Source organism: Muscardinus avellanarius (assembly GCF_963383645.1).
Source record: "Muscardinus avellanarius genome assembly, chromosome: 10".
NCBI lineage: Eukaryota > Metazoa > Chordata > Mammalia > Rodentia > Gliridae > Muscardinus > Muscardinus avellanarius.
Window position 1 is genome coordinate 6,382,898 of NC_137796.1, and position 20,332 is coordinate 6,403,229.

The following is a 20,332-nucleotide window of genomic DNA, read 5'->3' on the forward strand; positions in this document are numbered from 1 at the left end:
CACCAGTGACACTTGGCTTTATTTACTGTAATCAAATTCCTGTCTCAGGCCAGCTTGGCTCTGCCCTGCCCAGGGAGCTGAGGCCCCTGGCCATATCTTGGAGGCAAATGTTGGCTTTGAGGCCAGCAGAGCCCTCTCTGGGATGTCACTGTCTCATCCCCTTCTAAGAGTGCGGATCATTATAAAGATTTGATGAAGCCAGTCATGGTGGTACATGGTGGTCATCCCAGTACTTGGGAGGCTGAGACAAGAGGCTCACCAGTTCAAAGCCAGTCTCTGCAACTTATTAAGACCCTGCTTCCAACTAAAAGTTTTTAAAAAGAGCTGGGGTATGATACCGGGTGTGGTGGTGCACGCTTGTAATCCCTGCGCTTGGGAGGCAGAGACAGGAGGATCGGGCTGGTTCAAAGCCAGCCTCTCTGGTTTAAGAGACCCTGTTTCAAAAAAAAAATACAAAATAGGTCTGGGAGTATAGCCCCGAGGTAGAAGGGCTTCCAGGAACCCCAGTGCCACCAAAGGAAAAAAAAAAAAAGAAAAGAAAAGAAACAAAACCAAAACAAACAAAAAGAGCTGGGGTAAAACATACACTGGAAACAAAAAAAATAGTCTCTTCAACAAATGGTGTTGGCCAAACTAGTTAGCCATATGCGGAAAAATAGAAATAAACCTCACTTTCTCATCCTGCACAAGAGTCAATTCAAGATGGATCAAAGACTTGGTAATCAGACTAGAGACCTTGCAGCTCCTTGAAGAGGGCATAGGTCCAACATTGCAACACATAGGCACAGATAAAAACTTTCCCAGCAAGACCTCAAAGGCCCAAGAAACTAAAAGGCAGATCAATACGTGCATTGCATGAAACTGAAGAGCTTCTGAACAGCAAAGTTAACTATCAGAAACCTCAACCAAGAGCCAACAGAACCGGAGAAAATTTTTGCCAACTACTCTGATAGAGGACTAATATCTAGAATAGACAGAGAACTCGAGAAACTCATGGCTAAGAAAACAAACAACCGAATCAAAAAATAGGCAAGTGAACTAAATAGACACTTCACAAAAGAAGAAATTCAAATGGCCAATAAATGCATGGAAAAATGCTCAACATCATTAGTAATCAGAGAGATGCAAATCAAAACTACCCTGAGATTTCACCTAACTCCATTTAGAATGGCAATCATTCAAAACACAAAAGCAACAAATGCTGGCGAGGATGCGGAGAAGTGGAAACTCTTATACATTGTTGGTGGGATTGCAAGTTAGTGCAACCACTTTGGAAAACAGTATGGAGGATCCTCAGAAGAATGGGAACGAACTTACCATATGATCCAGCAATACCACTTCTGGGTATCTACCCAAAAGAGTGGAAACCAAAATACCAAACTCATGCATGTGTATCTATGTTCATAGCTGCACAATTCACCATAGCCAAACCATGGAACCAGCCACGATGTCCATCAACAGATGAATGGATTACAAAACTGTGGCATATGTACACAATGGAATTTTACTCAGCTATAAAGAAGAACAAAATTATGTCATTTGCGAGAAAATGGATGGAACTGGAGAACATTATGCTGAGTCACAAAAAGTAAAAATCAGATGCTCTCTCTAATACACAGAAGCTGGGGGGAAACGGAGTCATAGGAGAAACTTTAAATGAAGAAGGAAAAACCATAGATGAGCAAATAAGGTGACCGGACCGAGGGAGATGATGGGGGGTAAAGGGGAACTCCTAATGTACAGGATGTACATTCACAAACTTCAAAGTTGACCACTGAGCCGAACATGCGAAGGAGAGAGGGGGAGGGAATTGGGGAAGGGCTAAATGAGTGACGTGTGCATGTATGCCTCTACCATCTTGTACACCACTAAGATATATAACTACAATGCACCAATTAAAAAAAAAGGCTGGGGTGTTGCTCAGGGGTAGAATGCTGCTGAGTTCATTCCCCAAATACCAAAAAAAAAAAAGAAAGAAAGAAAGAAAGAGAGCAAGGGCTCAAGATGGTGGATGGGAGAGGGTCTGGAATGAGTTGGGGGAGGACCACTTTGCTAAACCTAAATTACTGCAAAATTTCTAACTTTTGAGTACAGTGGTAAGTTCTCACATGCTTATTATGCTATTAAAATATGCATCTGAGCTGGGCGTGGTGGCGCACGCTTGTAATCCCCGCACTTGGGAGGCTGAGACAGGAGGATCGCGCAGGTTCGAAGTCAGCCTCAGCTGGCTTAAGAGACCCTGTTTCCAAAGAAAATATAAAATAGGTTTGGGAGTGTAGCCTGGAGGTAGAAGGCCCATGGGTTCCATCCCCAGTACCACCAAAAAAATAAATAAAATAAAATATGCATCTGCTAGTCAAGCATGGTGGCACACGCATGTAATTCCAGCATTTGAGAGGCTGAGACAGGAGGATCGCGGTTCTCAGACAGCCTCAGCTACTTAGTGAAGCCCTCTGCAACTTAGTGAGACCCTGTTTCAAAATAGAGAATAAAAAATAGGCAGGGGATATAACTTGGAGGTAGAATGTCCCTGGGTTTCATCCCCAGTACCACACACACACACACAAATGCATCTGTTAATGCAGACATATATAACCTGGCCTATACAGAGGTCATGTGTATGGACCAAGAATTATAATTAATCCAATACTGGCAGTACTCAAAGGTCATGATCGATATAGTTATAGATATGAGGTCATTACCTAGAAGTCATTAAGGAGCCATGAATAGGTAAAGGGCATCATCAAAACTGAACGGAAGCCAGACAGGGTGGTGCACATCTGTAATCCTAGGATTTGAGAGGCTGAGAGAGGAGGATCGAAGGTTTGAGGACAGCCTCAGCAACATCACAAGACTCTCAGCGACTCAGTGAGACCCTGTCTCAGAATAAAATAGGACGGGGCATGTAATTTGATGGTTGAATGCCCCTGGGTTCAATCCCCAGTACCATGCAAAAGAATAAACATAAAAATAAAACAAGAGTGAATGGAAAACCACTACTGTATTCCTGAAATAGCCAAAGAGAAGCCCAAATCTCTGGAGTCCTCTCAGACAGTCAAGGCAGAATTATGGGATCTGAAAATCTGTGTCCACACATGTGTATTTTCTCCAGTGATACTAAAAGCACAACTACTGTCAGAAGAGGATCCGCAGGTTCATTTCTGATCCAGCATTCTCTGCATGGGCTGGAAACGTATAGCTCAGTACAGAGAACTTATCTAGCATGTGCCAGGCTCAGGGTTGGAGTCCAGGACTGAAAATAAAAGATAACACCCCGCCGCCACCCACACAAATCCTCTTATGCTAACAAAGCGTAGGGAAGCCACTGACCTCAAGGTCTCTGTGAAAACCCTGGAGGACAAGGCGTTGGGCAGAAGTCAAGACCAGTCTCTGGGCACCAGCTCTGAGTTCTCGTCTCTGGCACCTGCGTGGGTGTCTTCTCTGAAATCAGCCCCACCCCTTCCAGGTGTGCCGGGCTTCCTGTCTGCCCGCCCACAGCTGTGTCCAAATGATGACCAGGATTAGCAAACACACAACTAAGACCCACCTGAAATTTATAATGGACGATCGGCCCCATGACCATCGAATCTTTGCTGGACGATCGGCCCCGTGACCATCGAATCTTTGCTGGACGATCGGCCCCGTGACCATCGAATCTTTGCTGATGGTTCATTATGAAAAAAGACAAGCGTTACCTGTTGGGTCATCAGTGAGCTGCGGAGGAGTCTTCCTCAATGGATGCTGGAGCAGAGAACTTTCTAGAGGGCAGCCTTTTCTGCATCCTCTGTTCTGACCCTGGAATGAAAATAGAGTTCTGCCTTGTGAAGTTGAATATATATGTATATGTATATGGTGTATATGTATATATACTTTTCAGTACTGGGGATTGAACCCAGGGGCATTCTACCTCCAAGCTATACCCCCAGCACTATTTTTTCATTATTTATTTTGAAGCAGGGTCTAAGTTGCGGAGGCCTCACTAAGTAGCTGAGGCTGGCTGCGAACCTGCAATCCTCCTATCTCAGCCTCCCAAGTACTGGGACGACAAGCATGTGCCACCACACCTGGCTTTTTTTTTTTTAACACTTTTATTTGGTGGATTGTAATTATACACCATACTGGGTGTAGAGTGATAGAAACATACACATTCTTGGAGCACTTTCCTCGGGGTCCCACTCACTCCTCCCCCTCTCTGTACGCGTCTTTGAGACTGGAATTGGCAATTTTGTGCACTTCCATAAGCAGCATTCTCTACCTCTCTAGAGCCCCCCCATCACTCCGCTGGAGCCTCTGCTCCCGTCCCTGATTCTCCCTCATTACCCACCTAATGGCCCCGAGTGGTTCAAGCCGGCCAGCCGAGGGGCTTGGGGACGCTTGCCCGGTCACGCAGGGGGTTAAGGACGAGCCGGGGTAGAGGTGCCTGCCCTGGCCCACCCACCCTGTCTCTCTTCATCCACCAACGCGGCCCTGCACCCGCGGGACTGCCCGGCTGAGCTCCAGCACACCTTCGCGGTGTTGAGACGTCAGCTTAGGATTTGGACGCCGTCTTCCCTTTTCCGTCCTGTGGTTCCCCCAGACTGTCTCTTTGCGCTTTTGAAACTGACCAACCGTCCCAGTTTGCTCAGGACTGAGAGATTCCTGGGACTTGGGACTTGGCAGCTCGAAAAGCAGGCGAGTCCTGGAGCAGGCCGGCCGTGAGTGCTTTCAGCCTCAGCCACGCACCGCCAAGTGCTGGTCCTGTAAATCGCATCAGGTGGGCAGAGGGCGGGAGGCGAGTACACGCAGGCTTGTGATAACGGATGCTTCTGGGGCTGGGATGATGGAGTTGCCAACGTCACCTGCAACACGTCTCTAAGACAGGCAGGGCAGGTGGACAGGAGGCTCCAAGCCGCACACTGAGAACCATGGCTGTGGAGATGCTTGTTAAAAATAATAATCTCAGCCGGGCGTGGTGGCGCACGCTTGTAATCCCAGCACCTGGGAAGCTGAGACAGGAGGATCTCACAGGTTCGAAGCCAGCCTCAGCTACTTAGTGAGGTTCTCAACAATTTAGTGAGACCCTGTTTCCAAATTAAAAAGGGCTGGTGGTAGCAGGGCGTGGTGGCGCATGGTTGTAATCCCAGCATTCGGGAGGCTGAGACAGGAGGATCGCGGTTCGTGGCCAGCCTCAGCTACTTAGTGAGGCCCTTTGCAACTCAGCGAGACCATGTTTCAAAATAAAGAATTAACAAAACAGGGCTGGGGGTGTAGCTCAGAGGTAGAATGCCCCTGGCTTCCATCCCCAGTACTGCAAAAAAAAAAAAAAAAAAAAAAAAAAACCAGCCCTCCAGCCCTTAAAAAAATACTGAAGCTGGGGTCCCAGCAGTCTCCCCAATCCCACAGTCCGGTACAAATGTCCCCCAGTATCTGATGGAGCTTAACCCCAGGAGTCCCCGCCGATGCTAAAATCCACAGAAGTTCAAATTCCTGTTGTGCCAAGGCCTAGCATTTGCATTAACATACGTACAGCTACTGTACACTCCCGTCACCTCCGTGTTACTTAGGATTCCCTAATGCAATGGAAATGCTACGCAAAATAGTTGCTATGCTGCGTTGCTTATGAAGTAATGATAAAAATAGTCTGTACCTGTTCAGTACAGACACTTTAAAAAATAATGTTCTCCATCCAGAGTTGGCTGAATCTGTGGCCACAAAAAGCTGACGGTGGACATGTACCCATGGTGGACATTTTTCTCTCTCGGGCTCAAGGGGGCCCGGGAGATGCTTCCGGGTGGTTCCACCCACGGTCTCTTGGGGGTCGCAGGTGGGGCCGCGGACCACCTCTTCCCAGACGCACTGCCTCTGCGACCACCTCACTTTCTTCGGAAGTACGTTCCTGGTGATGCCCAACACCATCGACGTCCACCAGACCGCCGAGCTCTTTGCCACTTTCGAGGATAACCCCGTGGTCGTGACCGCCGTGGGCTGCCTGTGCGTGGTCTACGCGCTGCTGGTGATATGGGCGAGGAGGAAGGATGCCCAGGATCAGGACAAGGTGAGCTGTGTGGCCCTGGGCAAGGTGTGGAGGGGTGAGGAAGTTTCTTGCAGGGCCGCAGGGGTCCGAGCCCAGCTAGGCTGCTGAGAGGCCCGCTGGTAGTCCAGGCCTTGAACACCCGGGGTCCTCCCAGGCAAACTGGCCCCTCAGCCCCTGATCTACAAAATGATGGGGAATATTTACTATTTACTGGGGATATGCTGGACATCGTTCTTATTTAGCTCACAGTGGCTGTATGGAAATGGTACCATGTCATGGGTCCCGGGATTTGCTGGAAGGACTCACAGAACTCAGCAAAGAGGCTTGACGCACAGTGGGAGCTTCTTCCAGGGAAAGGGTGTGGGATACAGTGAGCAAGGGACAGGAGAGAGCAGACGTCGACTCTGGTTGATCCGTCCCTACGGCGTCCACAGACAGGGCTCAACCCTCCCAGGGATGGTCTGGGACAGTGCATAGAAGTACTGCCAACCTGAGATGCTCATCTGAGCTTCAGTGTCCCGAGTTTGATTGGGAATCAGCCAGAGACAGAGCGCGCCCACCTGGGAGCCAGCCAGGCAGCCAAAGAGCATCCATCTGAACCACCTTAGCTGCTCCAGCTCCAGCCTTCCCCCGCAGAGGCCAAACCCAAGGCTTCTGCATACTTATACCACACTGTCAGCATGGGCTTTCTAGCCTGAACCAGGCCCTGGGTACACAAAAGCTCTCCTATCTCACAGGATTTCCCAAGGGCTTGTAAGTGACCTCCCAGGTTCCGGACCACGGACAGTCTTTTCTTTGGAATGTACAGGTTTTGGATGCCCCAAGGTTGCCTAATGGATTCTCTCTTGCATAGTATTCCTATCATTTTCCAGGAAAGGCAGCCAAGGAACGAGAGGGAAATGAATTGGCCTTATGTCAGCAGGCAGGAGCTGGCACGTAAACCCAGATCTCCCTGAGTGTGATGCAGGTCTCAGGATAGAATCGAGATCAAACAACAGTGGGGCAACATGGTGTTTGAAACAACAAAGTTATTAATTTTCTAATATATGAACCAGGGCAGACACCTGAGTGGCCTCCGGTAAATACTTATGAGTGTTGAGGAAATGCATAAATGATTGTGAAGTTGCAACACTGTGTTTCAGTCAGTGTTCTCAGGGCTGTAACCCCTAACACCTGACCACCACGATCTAGAGGGGGAAAGATTTGCTCGCAGCTCTAGAGATTTCAGGGTTCAGTCCATGTCAGGCTGGGTCTGCAGAGCTCAGGTTATAGTGGTGGGAGGAAGAGAGAGGGAGAAAGTAGCGGCTCTGCTCAGATCATGGGGTCCAGAAGAAAGAGAACAAGGGGAAGAGGGACCATATATGTTACCAAGGCGACACCCCCAGGGACCCCTCCTTGGCAACCAAGCCCTGCCTCCAAAGTGGCTGCCTTGTCTCTATGGGGTCTAGGGGGATGTTCTAAATCTAAACCATAACCCTCTTCCCCAGCAACAACACCCAGGATGGTAGCACAGAATAAATTTAGGAGAGTAACAGTTTCAACACTTAGGCATCTGTCTTTGATTCACCTAAGGGATTTTTTTTTTTTTTTTTTTGGTGGTACTGGGGGTGGAATCCCGGGCTATACTCCCAGACCCATTTTATATTTTATTTGGAAACAGGGTCTCACTAGGTTGCTGAGAGCCTCACTAAGTAGCTGACTTTGAACCTGCGCGATCCTCCTGTCTCAGCCTCCCAAGCGCGGGGATTACAAGCATGCGCCCCCACGCCCAGCTCACCTAAGGGATTAAACATTAGTTGCAGGTGGGCTCTCAGAAAGCAGACTCTGAGATAGAGTTGAGCATATAAAGTGTTCATTTATTTATTTATTGGTGCTGGGGATTGAACTGAGGCATGCTCTACCTCTAAGCTAGACCCCCTGGTCCTTTCTTATTTTTTATTTTGAAACAGGATTTCACTAAATTTCTGAGACTAACCTTGAACCTGTGACCCTCCTGTTTCAACCTCCTAAGTGCTGCGATTACAGGCCTGTGCCATCATGCCTGGCAATTGGGCGTTTAATTAAAGGGTCCCTGGGATGAGCACCTGGGGAGGAGGCAGGATAAATAGAGGGTGAATAGAGGGGGACAGCAGGCTGTGACGCAGCCACTGGCAGCCCAGCCAGTCCCTCGGGGAGCTCTGGAGCCCGCCCAAGTTGCGTGAGAGGCCCAAGTCTTGGTCACGCCCAGGAACTTCAGCGAGGTCACTGGATGTTGGCTGCCCCAGGAGGCATGACCTCAGTGGAGGCATGACTCCTGTATCCTAGCAACAGCGCCTAGCAACTGGGCCACGCGCCTCCGACGGGAGGGACACCTGGGCAGTGCATCTCACAGGTCACCACGGTCTCTGCTCGGCTCCTGCTCATTGGCTTCTTCCTTTACTATTATTCTAACCTTTTGTTACTTTTAAATTCCCTCAGAAGCAAATCTAGTTCCCAGTGTCACTAGGAATCACGTGAGTGGTGTTCACCAGACCAGACATTCGTTGTTCTCAGCTTACTGCCAAGTCCATTTCCAAATTAACCACATGGGGTCCTAGTCTGACCCTGAGCTCTTTCATTTAGCCAATAGATTTTCCCTCGAACCCCTGCTTTGATAAAGGAGGGTTCTCACCTGCCGCAGTGGAGAAATAAGATGCATCATTTTGCTTCTGCCCTTTTTTATTTCCATGAATGTTGCTTTTTTCGGCTCTTTTATTTTCATGACTTCTTGGCTGGGACATGAGGGGTGGGCTTCCTGAGCAGAATCCTCTGAACCCCATCCTTCCGTCCAGGTGAGGGTCACCGTGCTGGAGGACAACGATCCCTTTGCCCAGTACCACTACCTGGTGACGGTCTACACTGGGCACCGGCGAGGGGCAGCCACGTCCTCACAGGTACCTCACAGCGGGAGTCCCGTCCATAGATCTGTGTGTCCCGCCAACCAAGAGCTCGTTCTGGCCCTGTGGAGTGACCTCAGCATGGTGGATTGTGTTGTTGGACTTTGTTTTTTCTCTTTGGGTTTTTGTATTTTGGAGAAAAAAGGTTTTGGTTAAATTAAATTTCTCCTGTGATGGGGTCCCGGAAAACACCAAGAATGGAGTAGGAAGCTGCATAGGGAAAAGAAGGAAGTCAGTGAAAGGTACATGATCAAGTCGGTCACCCCTGTGAACACCTGCGCCTAATTCCACTAGGGGACTCAAAAACAGAACCACATGCCCCAAAGATATCTCATCTAAAGGAGGCAGGAACTGGGGGACTTGTCAGCCACTTCCTTCCCTGAGAACAGCACACAGGAGCCATTCATTCTCTGGCCCCTTTTTGGCTCTAAAAAAATAATAATAAATAAATAAGAACCTGGGCAAAAGCTACCACAACTGGCAGTTGGATGTGGGTGCAGGCAGTGCTGTGTTGGTGAGGCGGAGGGATGCAGGCAGAGCACAGGCTGTATCCACCTCAGTACTGGTTTTGACTCAGAAAACCAGCCATGCCTATTGTACCTCCAAGATAGCTTCAGAAAAACAGACCCCCGGGCGTGATCCACAGTGTTCTTAGTTGGTAGATCGAGGGTGGGTGCTGGGAGTATGTATCTTCAAAGTAGTGGGCATTCCATTCATGTCTCAGTGCCGGACACTCTGAGAATGAAAATATCATTGTCAGGGAGGAAACTAGTTCCTGCCCTTATGAATAAATATATTAGGCATTTGAAAAGGTCACCAGCAAGTGTTTTACTAGTTTAATTCATCTGAAAGACATGAGTGCTGGTAGTATCAGCCCAAATCTGCATACAATCCAAAATCTCAAACAACAGAGTCAGGCAGGCAGAAGCAGGAAGGAGAGGTGAAGGCATTGTGCTTCTTGTTTTCTCTTGGTTTCTGGCCACCTCCAACGCCCCAAGCCCAGCTGGACTCAGTTACCAAGTAGAGGTGGCCACTAGTGGTCTCTGGATTTCAGGTGACTATCACCCTGTATGGCCTGGAGGGAGAGAGTGAGCCCCACCACCTGTGGGACCCCGACTCCCCAGTTTTCGAGCGAGGAGGAGTGGACGTCTTCCTGCTCTCCACCCTGTTTCCCCTGGGAGAGCTGCGAAGTCTCAGGCTGTGGCATGACAGCTCAGGGGACCGGCCATCCTGGTAAGTCAGAGACGGAACACCTTCACAGGGGCCCTTCACAGTCCAGGCCGGGGGGAAGCTCTGCCCGCCTGCTGCCTTCCTGGCCCTCAGAAGACTCTTCAAAACATGTAGAATGCATCTCCACTTCCCAGATGAGGAAGCCGGGGGTCAGGGAGGTCCCCTGCTCATGGTCCAGAAGAAAAACGTGGTCTCTCGTTCCAGGAGCTCCTGCTCCTAGGGCTCCCTTTGTAGAGGTGGTGTCTGGGAAGTCTCGTTCCCCTTCACCTTAACTGTGAGCCCCCGGGCCCCTCCCCAGGTATGTGAGCAGGGTGCTGGTCTACGACCTGACAATGGACCGGAAGTGGTACTTCCTCTGCGACTCGTGGCTGTCCATTGACCTCGGGGACTGCGTCCTGGACAAGGTGTTCCCCGTGGCCACCGAGCGGGACAGGAAGCGATTCAGGTACAAAGGCTCTGTCCTCTGTCCTTCTGTCTCAAGGGAAGTAACACCGCAATCCAGGTGTATCCAAATAAAGGTACAGTTCAGCCAGCAGTCCTGCGCACCTGGGAGTGTGTGACGGTAATGATCGGGTTCCTGCTGGGAATGAGAGCCCTGGAGAGATGTGCGCCCCTCCGAGACAGAAGTGTCCCCAGGGCTTTTATTTTTTTATTTGGAGGCAGGATTTAAGGTACCCAGAGTGGCATGGAGCTTGTGATCCTTCTGCCCAGCACCTGGGATTATGGGTGCACGCCACCGTGCCCGGCAATATTTTTTTTGTATTCGTGAAGAGACTGACTGGAGGGGGGGTCTCGGTCCCTGGCCACTTTCACATCGTTTTTACCCCCAGATGGATCTCAGGCACACACCGCCCTTTGGTTTTCTCATTTCCCCATTTTCTTCCATTCCTGCTGTGTCTTCTCTGACACTGGTCTGCAAACACATATGAGTAGAATCTAACTCATACACACAGTCACATTCACACACACCACAGACTGTTGTTTTGTATCTTATAAAATGGCATGTTGCTCTAAATGTGTTTTTTACTTTCCTGATTATTTATTTATTTATTTTGTGGTCCCAGGGGTGTTCTACCTCTGACCTACACTCCCAGACCAATTTTATATCTTTGGAAACAAGGTCTCTCTAGGTTGATGAGAATCTCACTACTTGCTAAGGCTGTCCTTGAACCTGCGATCCTCCTGTCTCAGCCTCCCAAGTACTAGGATGACAAGCGCGCACCACCACGCCCGGCTATTTTTGTTGTTGTTGTTTTAAGACAGAGTCTCACTAGATTGCTGAGAGTTGCTGAGGCTTCTCTTGAACCTGCAATCCTCCCAACTCTGTCTCCCAAGTACTGGAGCTACAGGTTTGTGCCACCATGCCTGGCTGCCTTTTTTCTTAAATGACGTATCCTGACCATCATTTTGGGGGAACACGTTTCAATCAAACTGTCTTCTTACTGGCTTTTTTTTTTTTTTGGTGGTACTGGGGTTCCTGGAAGCCCTTCTACCTCCGGGCTACACTCCCAGACCTATTTTTACATTTTTATTTGGAAACAGGGTCTCCTAAGCCAGCGCGCGCGGCTGGCTTCGAACCTGCGTGATCCTCCTGTCTCCGCCTCCCAAGCGCGGGGATTACAAGCGTGCGCCACCACGCCCGGCTTCTTACTGGCTTTGTAATAGTCCACAGGATGGGCGCCACACAACAAATTCACCCCTCTCACTCCAATGGACAGAGGGTCTGTTTCCAGAACATTTATTCAGGTGACTTTTCCTCTCAAATGCCCAGCAGGCCCTCCAAGTGGAGAAAAAATCTAAATGAGAGAGACACGACACCACAAGAGGCATAACACACACGTGGGCAGGCTGGCGGGTTCCACATGCCTGCGGGTTGGGGGGTATAGCTCAGGAGTAGAATGACCCTGGATTCCATCCTCAGTACCCCATATGCCCTCCACACACACTGGAGAAAAATAATAATGTGAACAGGAATCGAACACCTACCTATATTCTAGTACTGTCCAAGTGCTTGGCAAAAATGATGATTTAGAATCTTTTCAACCATACTGAACAGGTAGATTCTGTTATTATCCCCATTTTATTTATTTATTTATTTATTTATTTATTTATTTATTTTGTGGGTCTAGGGATGAAACCCAGGGGTATTCAACCTCTGAGCTCCACCCTCTGCCCTATTTTTTTGTTCTTTATTTTGAAACAAATTCTCCCTAAGTTGCAGAGGGCCTCACTAAGCTGAGGCTGTCCGGGAACCGTGATTCTCTGGTCTCAGCCTCCCAAATGCTGGGATTACAAGCGTTTACCACCACACCCAGCTTATTATCCCCATTTTAAAGACACATAGACTGAGATGCAAAAAGTGAGGTTGCAGGGCTGGTAAGAGGGTAGGCGAGGTTCCAGTGCCGCTCTGTCCAGCCTACCATCCGATCCACGTGACACTTTGCCCGTACAACAAAAGCAACGTGTCTGATAAGCCCTAAGAGCAAATGCTTCCTTCTCTCCCTCCCTTCCAGCCCAGGATCGCTCCAAAGCGCCCAGTCCCTCCCCACTCCTGTCTCCCTAAACGCCCATCCTCTCTCCTGCCGCCCACAGCCACCTGTTCCTCGTGAGAACCTCCGCGGGCTTCCAGGAAGGGCACATCTGGTATTCCATCTTCAGCCGCGCGGCCCGGAGCCCCTTCACGCGCGTGCAGAGGGTGTCCTGCTGCTTCTCCCTGCTCCTCTGCACCATGCTGACCAGCATCATGTTCTGGGGCGTCCCCAAGGACCCAGCTGAGCAAAAGATGGACTTGGGTAATTGCCGCCACCGTGGCGCTCGGGGCTACGGCTGGGGGACATCAGTCGTCACTGCTCCAACATGGCCGCACGGATCCAGAGTTTTGATTGGGGTTTGGTCGTGTAGATACGGCTGCCCTTGGCCTCCAGCCCCTGCACAGGTCAAGCTGAAGCCATGTGTGACCAGGCCTGCCATAAATCACACCGTTAACACAGGGTGGCCCAAGGCCCCGGGTAAGCAAGGACACTCTTGCCAGGCAGGACATCCGAGGGCACGGAGGTAACCTCCCGGGAGCTGGTCTGATTCGTTCTTGGCTGCACAGAGCCCAGGAGCAGGAGTGGAGGGGACCAGGCTCTGCGCGCTATGTCTCCCTTTGACATGTCTCTCCATCCTCCCCAGGTCAAATTGAGTTCACTTGGCAGGAAGTGATGATCGGGCTGGAGAGCTCCATCCTTATGTTTCCCATCAACCTCCTGATCGTCCAGATCTTTCGAAACACCCGTCCTCGGCACACTCAGGGGCAGACCGCCAGGAAACGGGGCCAGGGCCCCCCCAAGCCGGCTCCCCCACCGCAGCCCGTGGAGAAGGGCCTTCTGACACCTGCAGCCGTGGCTCAGGCATGTCCTCTACCTCGGCTATGTGTGTGCGCGGGGGGTGCTCTAGCCTCCGCACAGCCCTGGATTGAACCTAGGGGCAGTCAACCTCCAAGTACTGGGATTACAGGTGTGCACCCCAAGCCTGGCTTGCCATAAGCTTTTTTTGAGCACGTCTATAGGCTCCTCTTGGAGAAGTACATCCTGGAGGGAGCGGTTGGAACCCCAGAAGAGGGATTTTAGAGGTGATGAAGCAGAAGCTCTGGAGATCATGCCTCTACGGGCAGAACTGGGGTTCACACGCAGATGGCTGGGGCCCCTGAGCTGCACCCCCTCCCCTGCGGCTCACAGTCCTCACCCTACCTTGCAGGATCTGTGGAGACTGGTCAGCGCACTGTCTAAAGTTCTGAAGATCCCGCCGCCATCCTCAGGCTGGGACTCTGTGGGCTCGGGGGACATCAACCACCTCCTGACCTTGGTGGAAGACATCGTTTGTCCAGAGAACGCAGCAGGGCAGAGCTTCCGGGAGGAAGCGCTCTCTCTGGGGTCTGTGCAAGTGGGAGGTGAGTCCGGGACATCTCTGTGCCAAGAGAAGAGGCACCTGGAGCCGGGAGGAGCCAGGTCAGGGACAGGTCTGCGTCACTGGAGTCAAGGAGTCAGGCCAGGGTGTCCGTCTCCATCCCTGCGGTCCCCACACTGCCGCCCACCTCCTGCTGAGGCCTGGCCCATGCTGGCCCTGCAGTCTAGAATGCTCTTCCTCTCTTCTTGCCTAGCCAGTTGCTACTCAACCTTTAGCCCTGGCTTAAGCATCCCTTCCTCAGAGAGCCACTCAAGCCTGTGGGCTCTGGTGGGGTCCTGGTTTTATGCTTTTGACCCCTAAGTGTCTCTTTGTATTCACCCAGCTCATGGCTAAATTTCTTCTTTTTGTGTATGGAAACTTTGAACACGTCCTTTATAAAAGGCTAAAAAATAATAACAAATGCAAATCATAGCTGGTCTTGTGTCCCTGGAACCTTGCCCTTGATCTCTTTGTAGCTCAGATTTCGCATGGCTGGATGAACTTGAACTTGAAGCAGGTCTTTCTTTCTTTCTTTCTTTCTTTCTTCTTTCATATTGAAAATTGAATCCAGAGGCATTCTACCTCCAAGCTACACCCCCAGCCCTATTTTATTTTTATTTTCAAACAGGGTCTGGATAGGTTGATGAGAGGCTCACTAAATTGCTGAGGCTGTCCTCGAACCTGTGCTCCTCCTGTCTCAGCCCCCCAAGGGACTGGGATTACAGGAGTGCGCCACCATGCCGGGCTGATTGTTTTTCTTACAACCGGTTTGCTGTCAACATCGGCTGATCACTTTCTCTCTTGTCCCCCAGAGAAAATCCAGTGCTGCGAGCCCAAGCTGGTCCCCCATGACCCTTGGAAGCACGGCGCCTACCGGCGATGTCTCTACCTTCAGCTCCAGCGCCTGGAGCAAGAGCTGCGGCTGGTGGGGGCCCACAGCTTCCCGCAGCGCCACAGCCACGCCCGGGCTCTCAGGCGGCTGCAGGCCTTGATGGGCTGCCTGGGGGGACAGCCGGACATCTGGCCCCCCGCTCCAGCCAGGTAGCACACTTTCCTGGCATTGAGGGGCATCTGCCCTCTCCAGCCTGGGGCCTCGGGGGAGGCATTCTGAGCAACCTTTGGCAGATGCTCCCAGACCCCCAAAAAGAAAGGACCCAGATTCCTGCAAATACTCAGAGAGGCTGGGGGTGAACTGGGCCTGAAGACACTTACAGCCCTTTGCAATTCACAGTCAGTTTCATGTGGGATGTTTTCTAGCTGTGTGCCCTCGGGCCGGTCCCTCCACCTCTCTGAGCCTCAGTATCTTCCTCTGTAAAGTGGAAATGATAATGCCTAACTCCGGATTCAAACTTCAACTGTGTTTTTAATTAGCGGAATTTGAATAGGTAGGTTATCAGCTGCCATAAAAATTAATTAATTTGAATAGTAGCATGGTAATTCAGAGAGAGAGAGAGAGAGTATGTGTGTGAGTCAGACATCTGTAATCCCAGTACTTGGGAGGCTAAGACAGGAGGACAACAGGTGGGAGGCCAGCCTCAGCAACTTAGCTAAACCCTATTTCCTAAAAAATAAAAAATAAAAGAGGCTAGGGAGTGGAGAGGTAGAACACTCCTGGGTTCAATCCCCAGTATGAAGAAGGAAGGAAAGGAAGACAGACAGAAAGAAAGAAAGATGGACAGACAGACAGACAAGCATATCTGAGTTGCATTCTGAATTAGGGATGATTTTGTATTATAATAATATTTAATAATAATCCATAATATTATATTATTATTTAATATTTTAAAATATTCTAGTGTGTGTGCACGTGTGTACACACCCCAAAAAAGGGCAGGTAAGAAGGTGGATATACAGAACTAGTCATAAGTGCCTGATAACTTCTGTAAGATGAGACATTTTCATAATGAAAAATGACAGAATCAGCCTTCTAGACTTGCCAGGAGGAATAGCCGGGCAGATTTGTGTGGAGCAGGCAGAACAGGGGCTGCCCTCTAGGAGACGCTGAGTAGACATGACGGCTTTCCCTTGATAACATGGAGAGTGGCCTTGAGAGGCAGGGACAGGTTACAGAAGAGAAACCCGAGGGTCTGGGAGGCCGAGGAGCTTTGGCCAAGGCCGTGGGGATGCTGGGGAGAATGGGACTTGAACTGGAGCCTCTGGAGCCGCCCTGACCCTGTCCCCCACCCTTTGCAGCTCTCCGCGGGCCAGGAGGCGCAGTCGCGGCCTGCCCTGGTGGTGCGTCCTGGTGGGCTGGCTCCTGGTGGTGGCCACCAGCGGGGTGGCGGCCTTCTTCACCATGCTTTACGGCCTGCACTATGGCCGGGCCAGCTCCCTGCGCTGGCTCATCTCCATGGCTGTCTCCTTCCTCGAGAGTGTGTTTGTTACCCAGCCCCTTAAGGTAGGGACCCTGCCCCAACGAGGCTGCCTTCCCCCCTCCCGCTCACCCCTATCCTCCTGAGAGTAGTCCTGGCCTGGCCTTGGGCTTTGGCCATTCCTACACTAAGTCACTCAACAGACATACATGGAACCCCACCTCTGTGTACAGCCCTGAGCAGGGAGGCCAATGATAATGGTTACCATGGTAACCGGTTGGGGGGGGCACTGTCTTTGGGCCAGGCTTAGTGTGGTACTGAGAGGCTTGTGTCTGATAATTACAAGCACCCTGAGGATGGTGAGAAGTTTTCAGAGGAGAAAGAATTTGAGATTAATGAGTTGCATGCCTAGCCTAGGCAGGTATGGTGGTGCACACTTGTAATCCCAGTACTTGGGAGGCTGAGACGGGAGGAATGCAGGTTCGTGGCCAGCCTCAGCTACTTACTTAGTTCCTCCCCAACTTAGTAAGACCTTGTTTCAAAATAAAGAATACAACCCCGGTGTGTGCACTCTTGTAACCCCAGCATTTGGGAGGTTGAGACAGGAGGATTGAGGTTCTCGGCCAGCCTCAGCTATTTAGTGAGGCCCTTTGCAACTCAATGAGACCCTGTTTCAAAATAAAGAATAAAAAATACGGCTGGGGGTGTAGCTTGGAGATAGAATTCCCCTGGGTTCCATTCCCAGTACCACAAAATAGAAAGAAGAGAGAAAGAGAGAAAGAAAAAGAAAGAAAGAAAGAAAGAAAGAAAGAAAGAAAGAAAGAAAGAAAGGAAGGAAGGAAGGAAGAAATGAAACCTAGCTCAGAGGTAGAATTCCCTTGGGTTTAATCCTCAGTACTGAAAAAAAAGGAAGTTGCATACCTGTAACCCCAATACTTGGAAGGCTGAGACAGGAGTCTCACAGGTTTGAGGCCAGCCTCAGCAATGTAGTGAGACTCTTAGTAACCTAGAGAGACCCTGTTTCAAAAATAAAATAAAATAGAATAAAATAAAAAGGCCTGGGGCTGTAGCTTAGAGCTCGAAGATAGAATGCCCTGGGTTCAATCCACGGTACAAAACACCAAAAACTACTGAGGGCTCCCCACCAGAATAGGTTAGAAAAATACTGGGGTGGGGGGTCCTGAGTCTTTTGTTCCCAAAGTGCAGAATCCTTCTCTACTGAACATGATGGGTACAGAGATGAGGTTGGTGCATGCAGAAAGTCCGGGGTGGAGGGAGGCGGGAGTCCATCCCCACCCCACCCCACCCCACCCCAGTGCTGGAATCCCAAAGGGCAGCTCGTTCTCCGGCTCCTGCACCCCCTGGACCAATGTGGCCCCACCCGCCGCCTCTCAGACCAGGCTGGAGGGGTCCGGTGCAGACTTGGGGCTCACACTGCCTGTTTACAGGTGCTGGGCTTCGCTGCTTTCTTTGCGCTGGTCTTGAAGGAAGAGGACGAGGAGGAGGCTGTGCCCCCGCTGCCGGAACATCTGTCTGGCCCAGGTAATGGAGCCTCTGTGGGTGGAGGCCGGCGCTGGCAATGCCGAGGAGGCTGCGACCTGTAGACTGCAGCCTCTGGGGGTCCCTGGGTCTCAGTTCTCCCACCAGCTACACAAAAGTGGCTCCCCCTTGTCTAGCAAGCAGCTTGGTGCTCCCCCCCCCCACAGAAGCCTGGGCAGTGACCCTTCAGCCAGAGAGGTGCCTGGGTATCCCGGACCTGACCACAGACCTGCCTCCTCTGCATAATCCCAGATAGCAGCTTTCTTTCCCTTAGACTCAGGCCCCGGAACATTTAGAACGAAAACCAAAAATAAAAAGTAGCCTGTGTGTGCATGTACGTCTCCACCATCTTTTATCCTATTAAGATGAATGACTACAATGCACCAATAAAAAATAAAAAGTAAATAAAATTTAAAGATATTTTTTAAAAAACAGCCTGCAGGTGGGCTGCAAAAAGGTGTTGTGAATTAGACTCCAAGGACAGCAGGTCTCCCAACTGCAATGGCGGGCCAAGTCTGTTTTTATGAATAAAGATTTATTAGAACACAGCTGTGCTGCCGGGCATGATGGTGCATGCTTGTCATCCCAGTGCTTGGGAGGCTGAGACCAGAGGATCGTGGTTCACAGCCAGCCTCAGCTACTCAGTGAGGCCCTCTGCAACTCAGTGTGGTACTAGGGCTGGAACCCAGGGGCATTCTACCTCTGAGCTACACCTCCAGCTCTAATTATTATTATTATTATTATTATTATTATTATTATTATTATTATTATTTTGGTGGTACTGGGGTTCCTGGAAACCCTTCTACCTCTGGGCTACACTCCCGGCCTCTATTTTATACTTTTTTTTTTTTTTTATTTGGAAACAGGGTCTCTTAAACCAGCATGGCTGGCTTTGAACCTGGGTGATCCTCCTGTCTCCACCTCCCAAGCGCAGGGATTACAAGCGTGTGCCACCATGCCTGGCCCCAGCTCTATTTTTTATTCTTTATTTTGAAACAGGGTCTCACTGAGTCATGAAGGGCCTTGCTAAGTAGCCGAGGTTGTCCAAGAACTGCAATCCTCTGGTCTTCACCTTCTGAATGCTGGGGTTACAAGCATGTGCCACCACACCCAGCCCACACACAAAAAAAATTCTTAAAAAACTTTCTTTCAGGCTGGGCGTGGTGGCGCATGCTTGTAATCCCAGCGCTTGGGAGGTGGAGACAGGAGGATCGTGCAGGTTCGACCCTGCTCCCAAAAAAATATAAAATAGGTCTGGGAGTGTAGCCCGGAGGTAGAAGGGTTCCATCACCAGTACCACCAAAAAAAAAAAAAAAAAAAAAAAAAATTCAAGACAGAGGAATAATTTTTCTCCAAAGAACTGCCAGCCTCTGGGTCAGTTAAATACTCAGTCATTCTGCGGCAGTCCGTCGATGAGTACTGGCCATGTGCCAGGCAGTGCTGGGGGCACAGAATTTACATAAAAGTCACCCATCGTCAGTGCCGATTGGCTGGTTTCGTACATTTAGAGGGTTAGGTGGCCCTCGATGTGCCTGGAGGGAGAGCAACTGCTCACCCCAGAAGGGTCCTGCTTGCCCATCTGAAGTCAGCACCCCCCAGCCCAGGCCACGTGGCATTGACCACATGGGACAGGTCACTGTTCCTGGAATCAGAGGCCTTCTTGGGGGACAAGCAAGTACAAGTAGCCAGGAGAGGAAGAGTCAAGACAGGACGTGCCTCTCTGCTGCAGGGTGGGGGAGGGAGGGCTGGCCCCTTTGCCTGTGGGGCATGTGCAGAGGTCCTGAGGCAGGACAGGACTTGTCATTTTACAGCACTTGTCATTTTACAGCAGTGATGGACAGCATGGCCGGAGGTAGAGAGAGGGGCTGGGGAGCAGGTTATGCAGGGCCCTAGAGGAGCTTGGGGGCTCCAAGCTAGAGAGTGGTGTGATCTGCTTTGTGGTTTTACTAATATTCCTGCAGTTGCTCATGAAGACAGAGGTGTTAGGTCACAAGTGGACTTGGGCGGCCAGTGGTGGGTCCGAGAGGTGTCAGACAGCTGTGCTCGGGGACAGGAGGGCGCGGGTCCAGAAGGGATGATACGCGCCTGTCAGAAGGCCCTGGTGAGCCACGGGGCGCAGGCTGGTGAGCAGGCTCGTCTGGTTGCAAACGCCAACCCACCCCACACTCCCTGTCTCCACAGACCCCTGCGCCTGGTCCCCGGCACGTGGGCGCCGCAGCAGCAAGGTCCTGTACCAGCCGCCTCTGGCTGCCGCCGTGGAGAAGATGAAGAGCCGCCGCCTCCAGGAGCAGAGAGCCTTTGCCCTCGTCAGAGAGATCGTGGGTAGGCGGCTCCCCGACCCCCTGAAGAGGTGCGCTCACTACAAGGCCTTCGCTGAGTCCCTCCTGCTTCCGGGA

The 20,332-nt window shown here is 50.8% G+C and overlaps 1 protein-coding gene across 1 annotated transcript in view; it reads left to right on the forward strand.

Annotated features, from left to right (window-relative positions):
- Positions 1-20,332, forward strand: part of PKD1L3 (polycystin 1 like 3, transient receptor potential channel interacting) — a gene marked incomplete at both ends in the record, with an annotated part of 90,450 nt that overhangs the window by 55,925 nt on the left and 14,193 nt on the right. Inside the window, 11 exons of the mRNA XM_080703463.1 lie at positions 5,804-6,034; positions 8,824-8,925; positions 9,983-10,161; positions 10,457-10,603; positions 12,751-12,950; positions 13,333-13,550; positions 13,897-14,089; positions 14,898-15,126; positions 16,279-16,483; positions 17,846-17,939; positions 20,118-20,258. Of these exons, the coding sequence (XP_080559589.1) occupies positions 5,804-6,034; positions 8,824-8,925; positions 9,983-10,161; positions 10,457-10,603; positions 12,751-12,950; positions 13,333-13,550; positions 13,897-14,089; positions 14,898-15,126; positions 16,279-16,483; positions 17,846-17,939; positions 20,118-20,258 (1,939 nt within the window). The remainder of the gene's footprint in view (positions 1-5,803; positions 6,035-8,823; positions 8,926-9,982; positions 10,162-10,456; positions 10,604-12,750; positions 12,951-13,332; positions 13,551-13,896; positions 14,090-14,897; positions 15,127-16,278; positions 16,484-17,845; positions 17,940-20,117; positions 20,259-20,332) is intronic.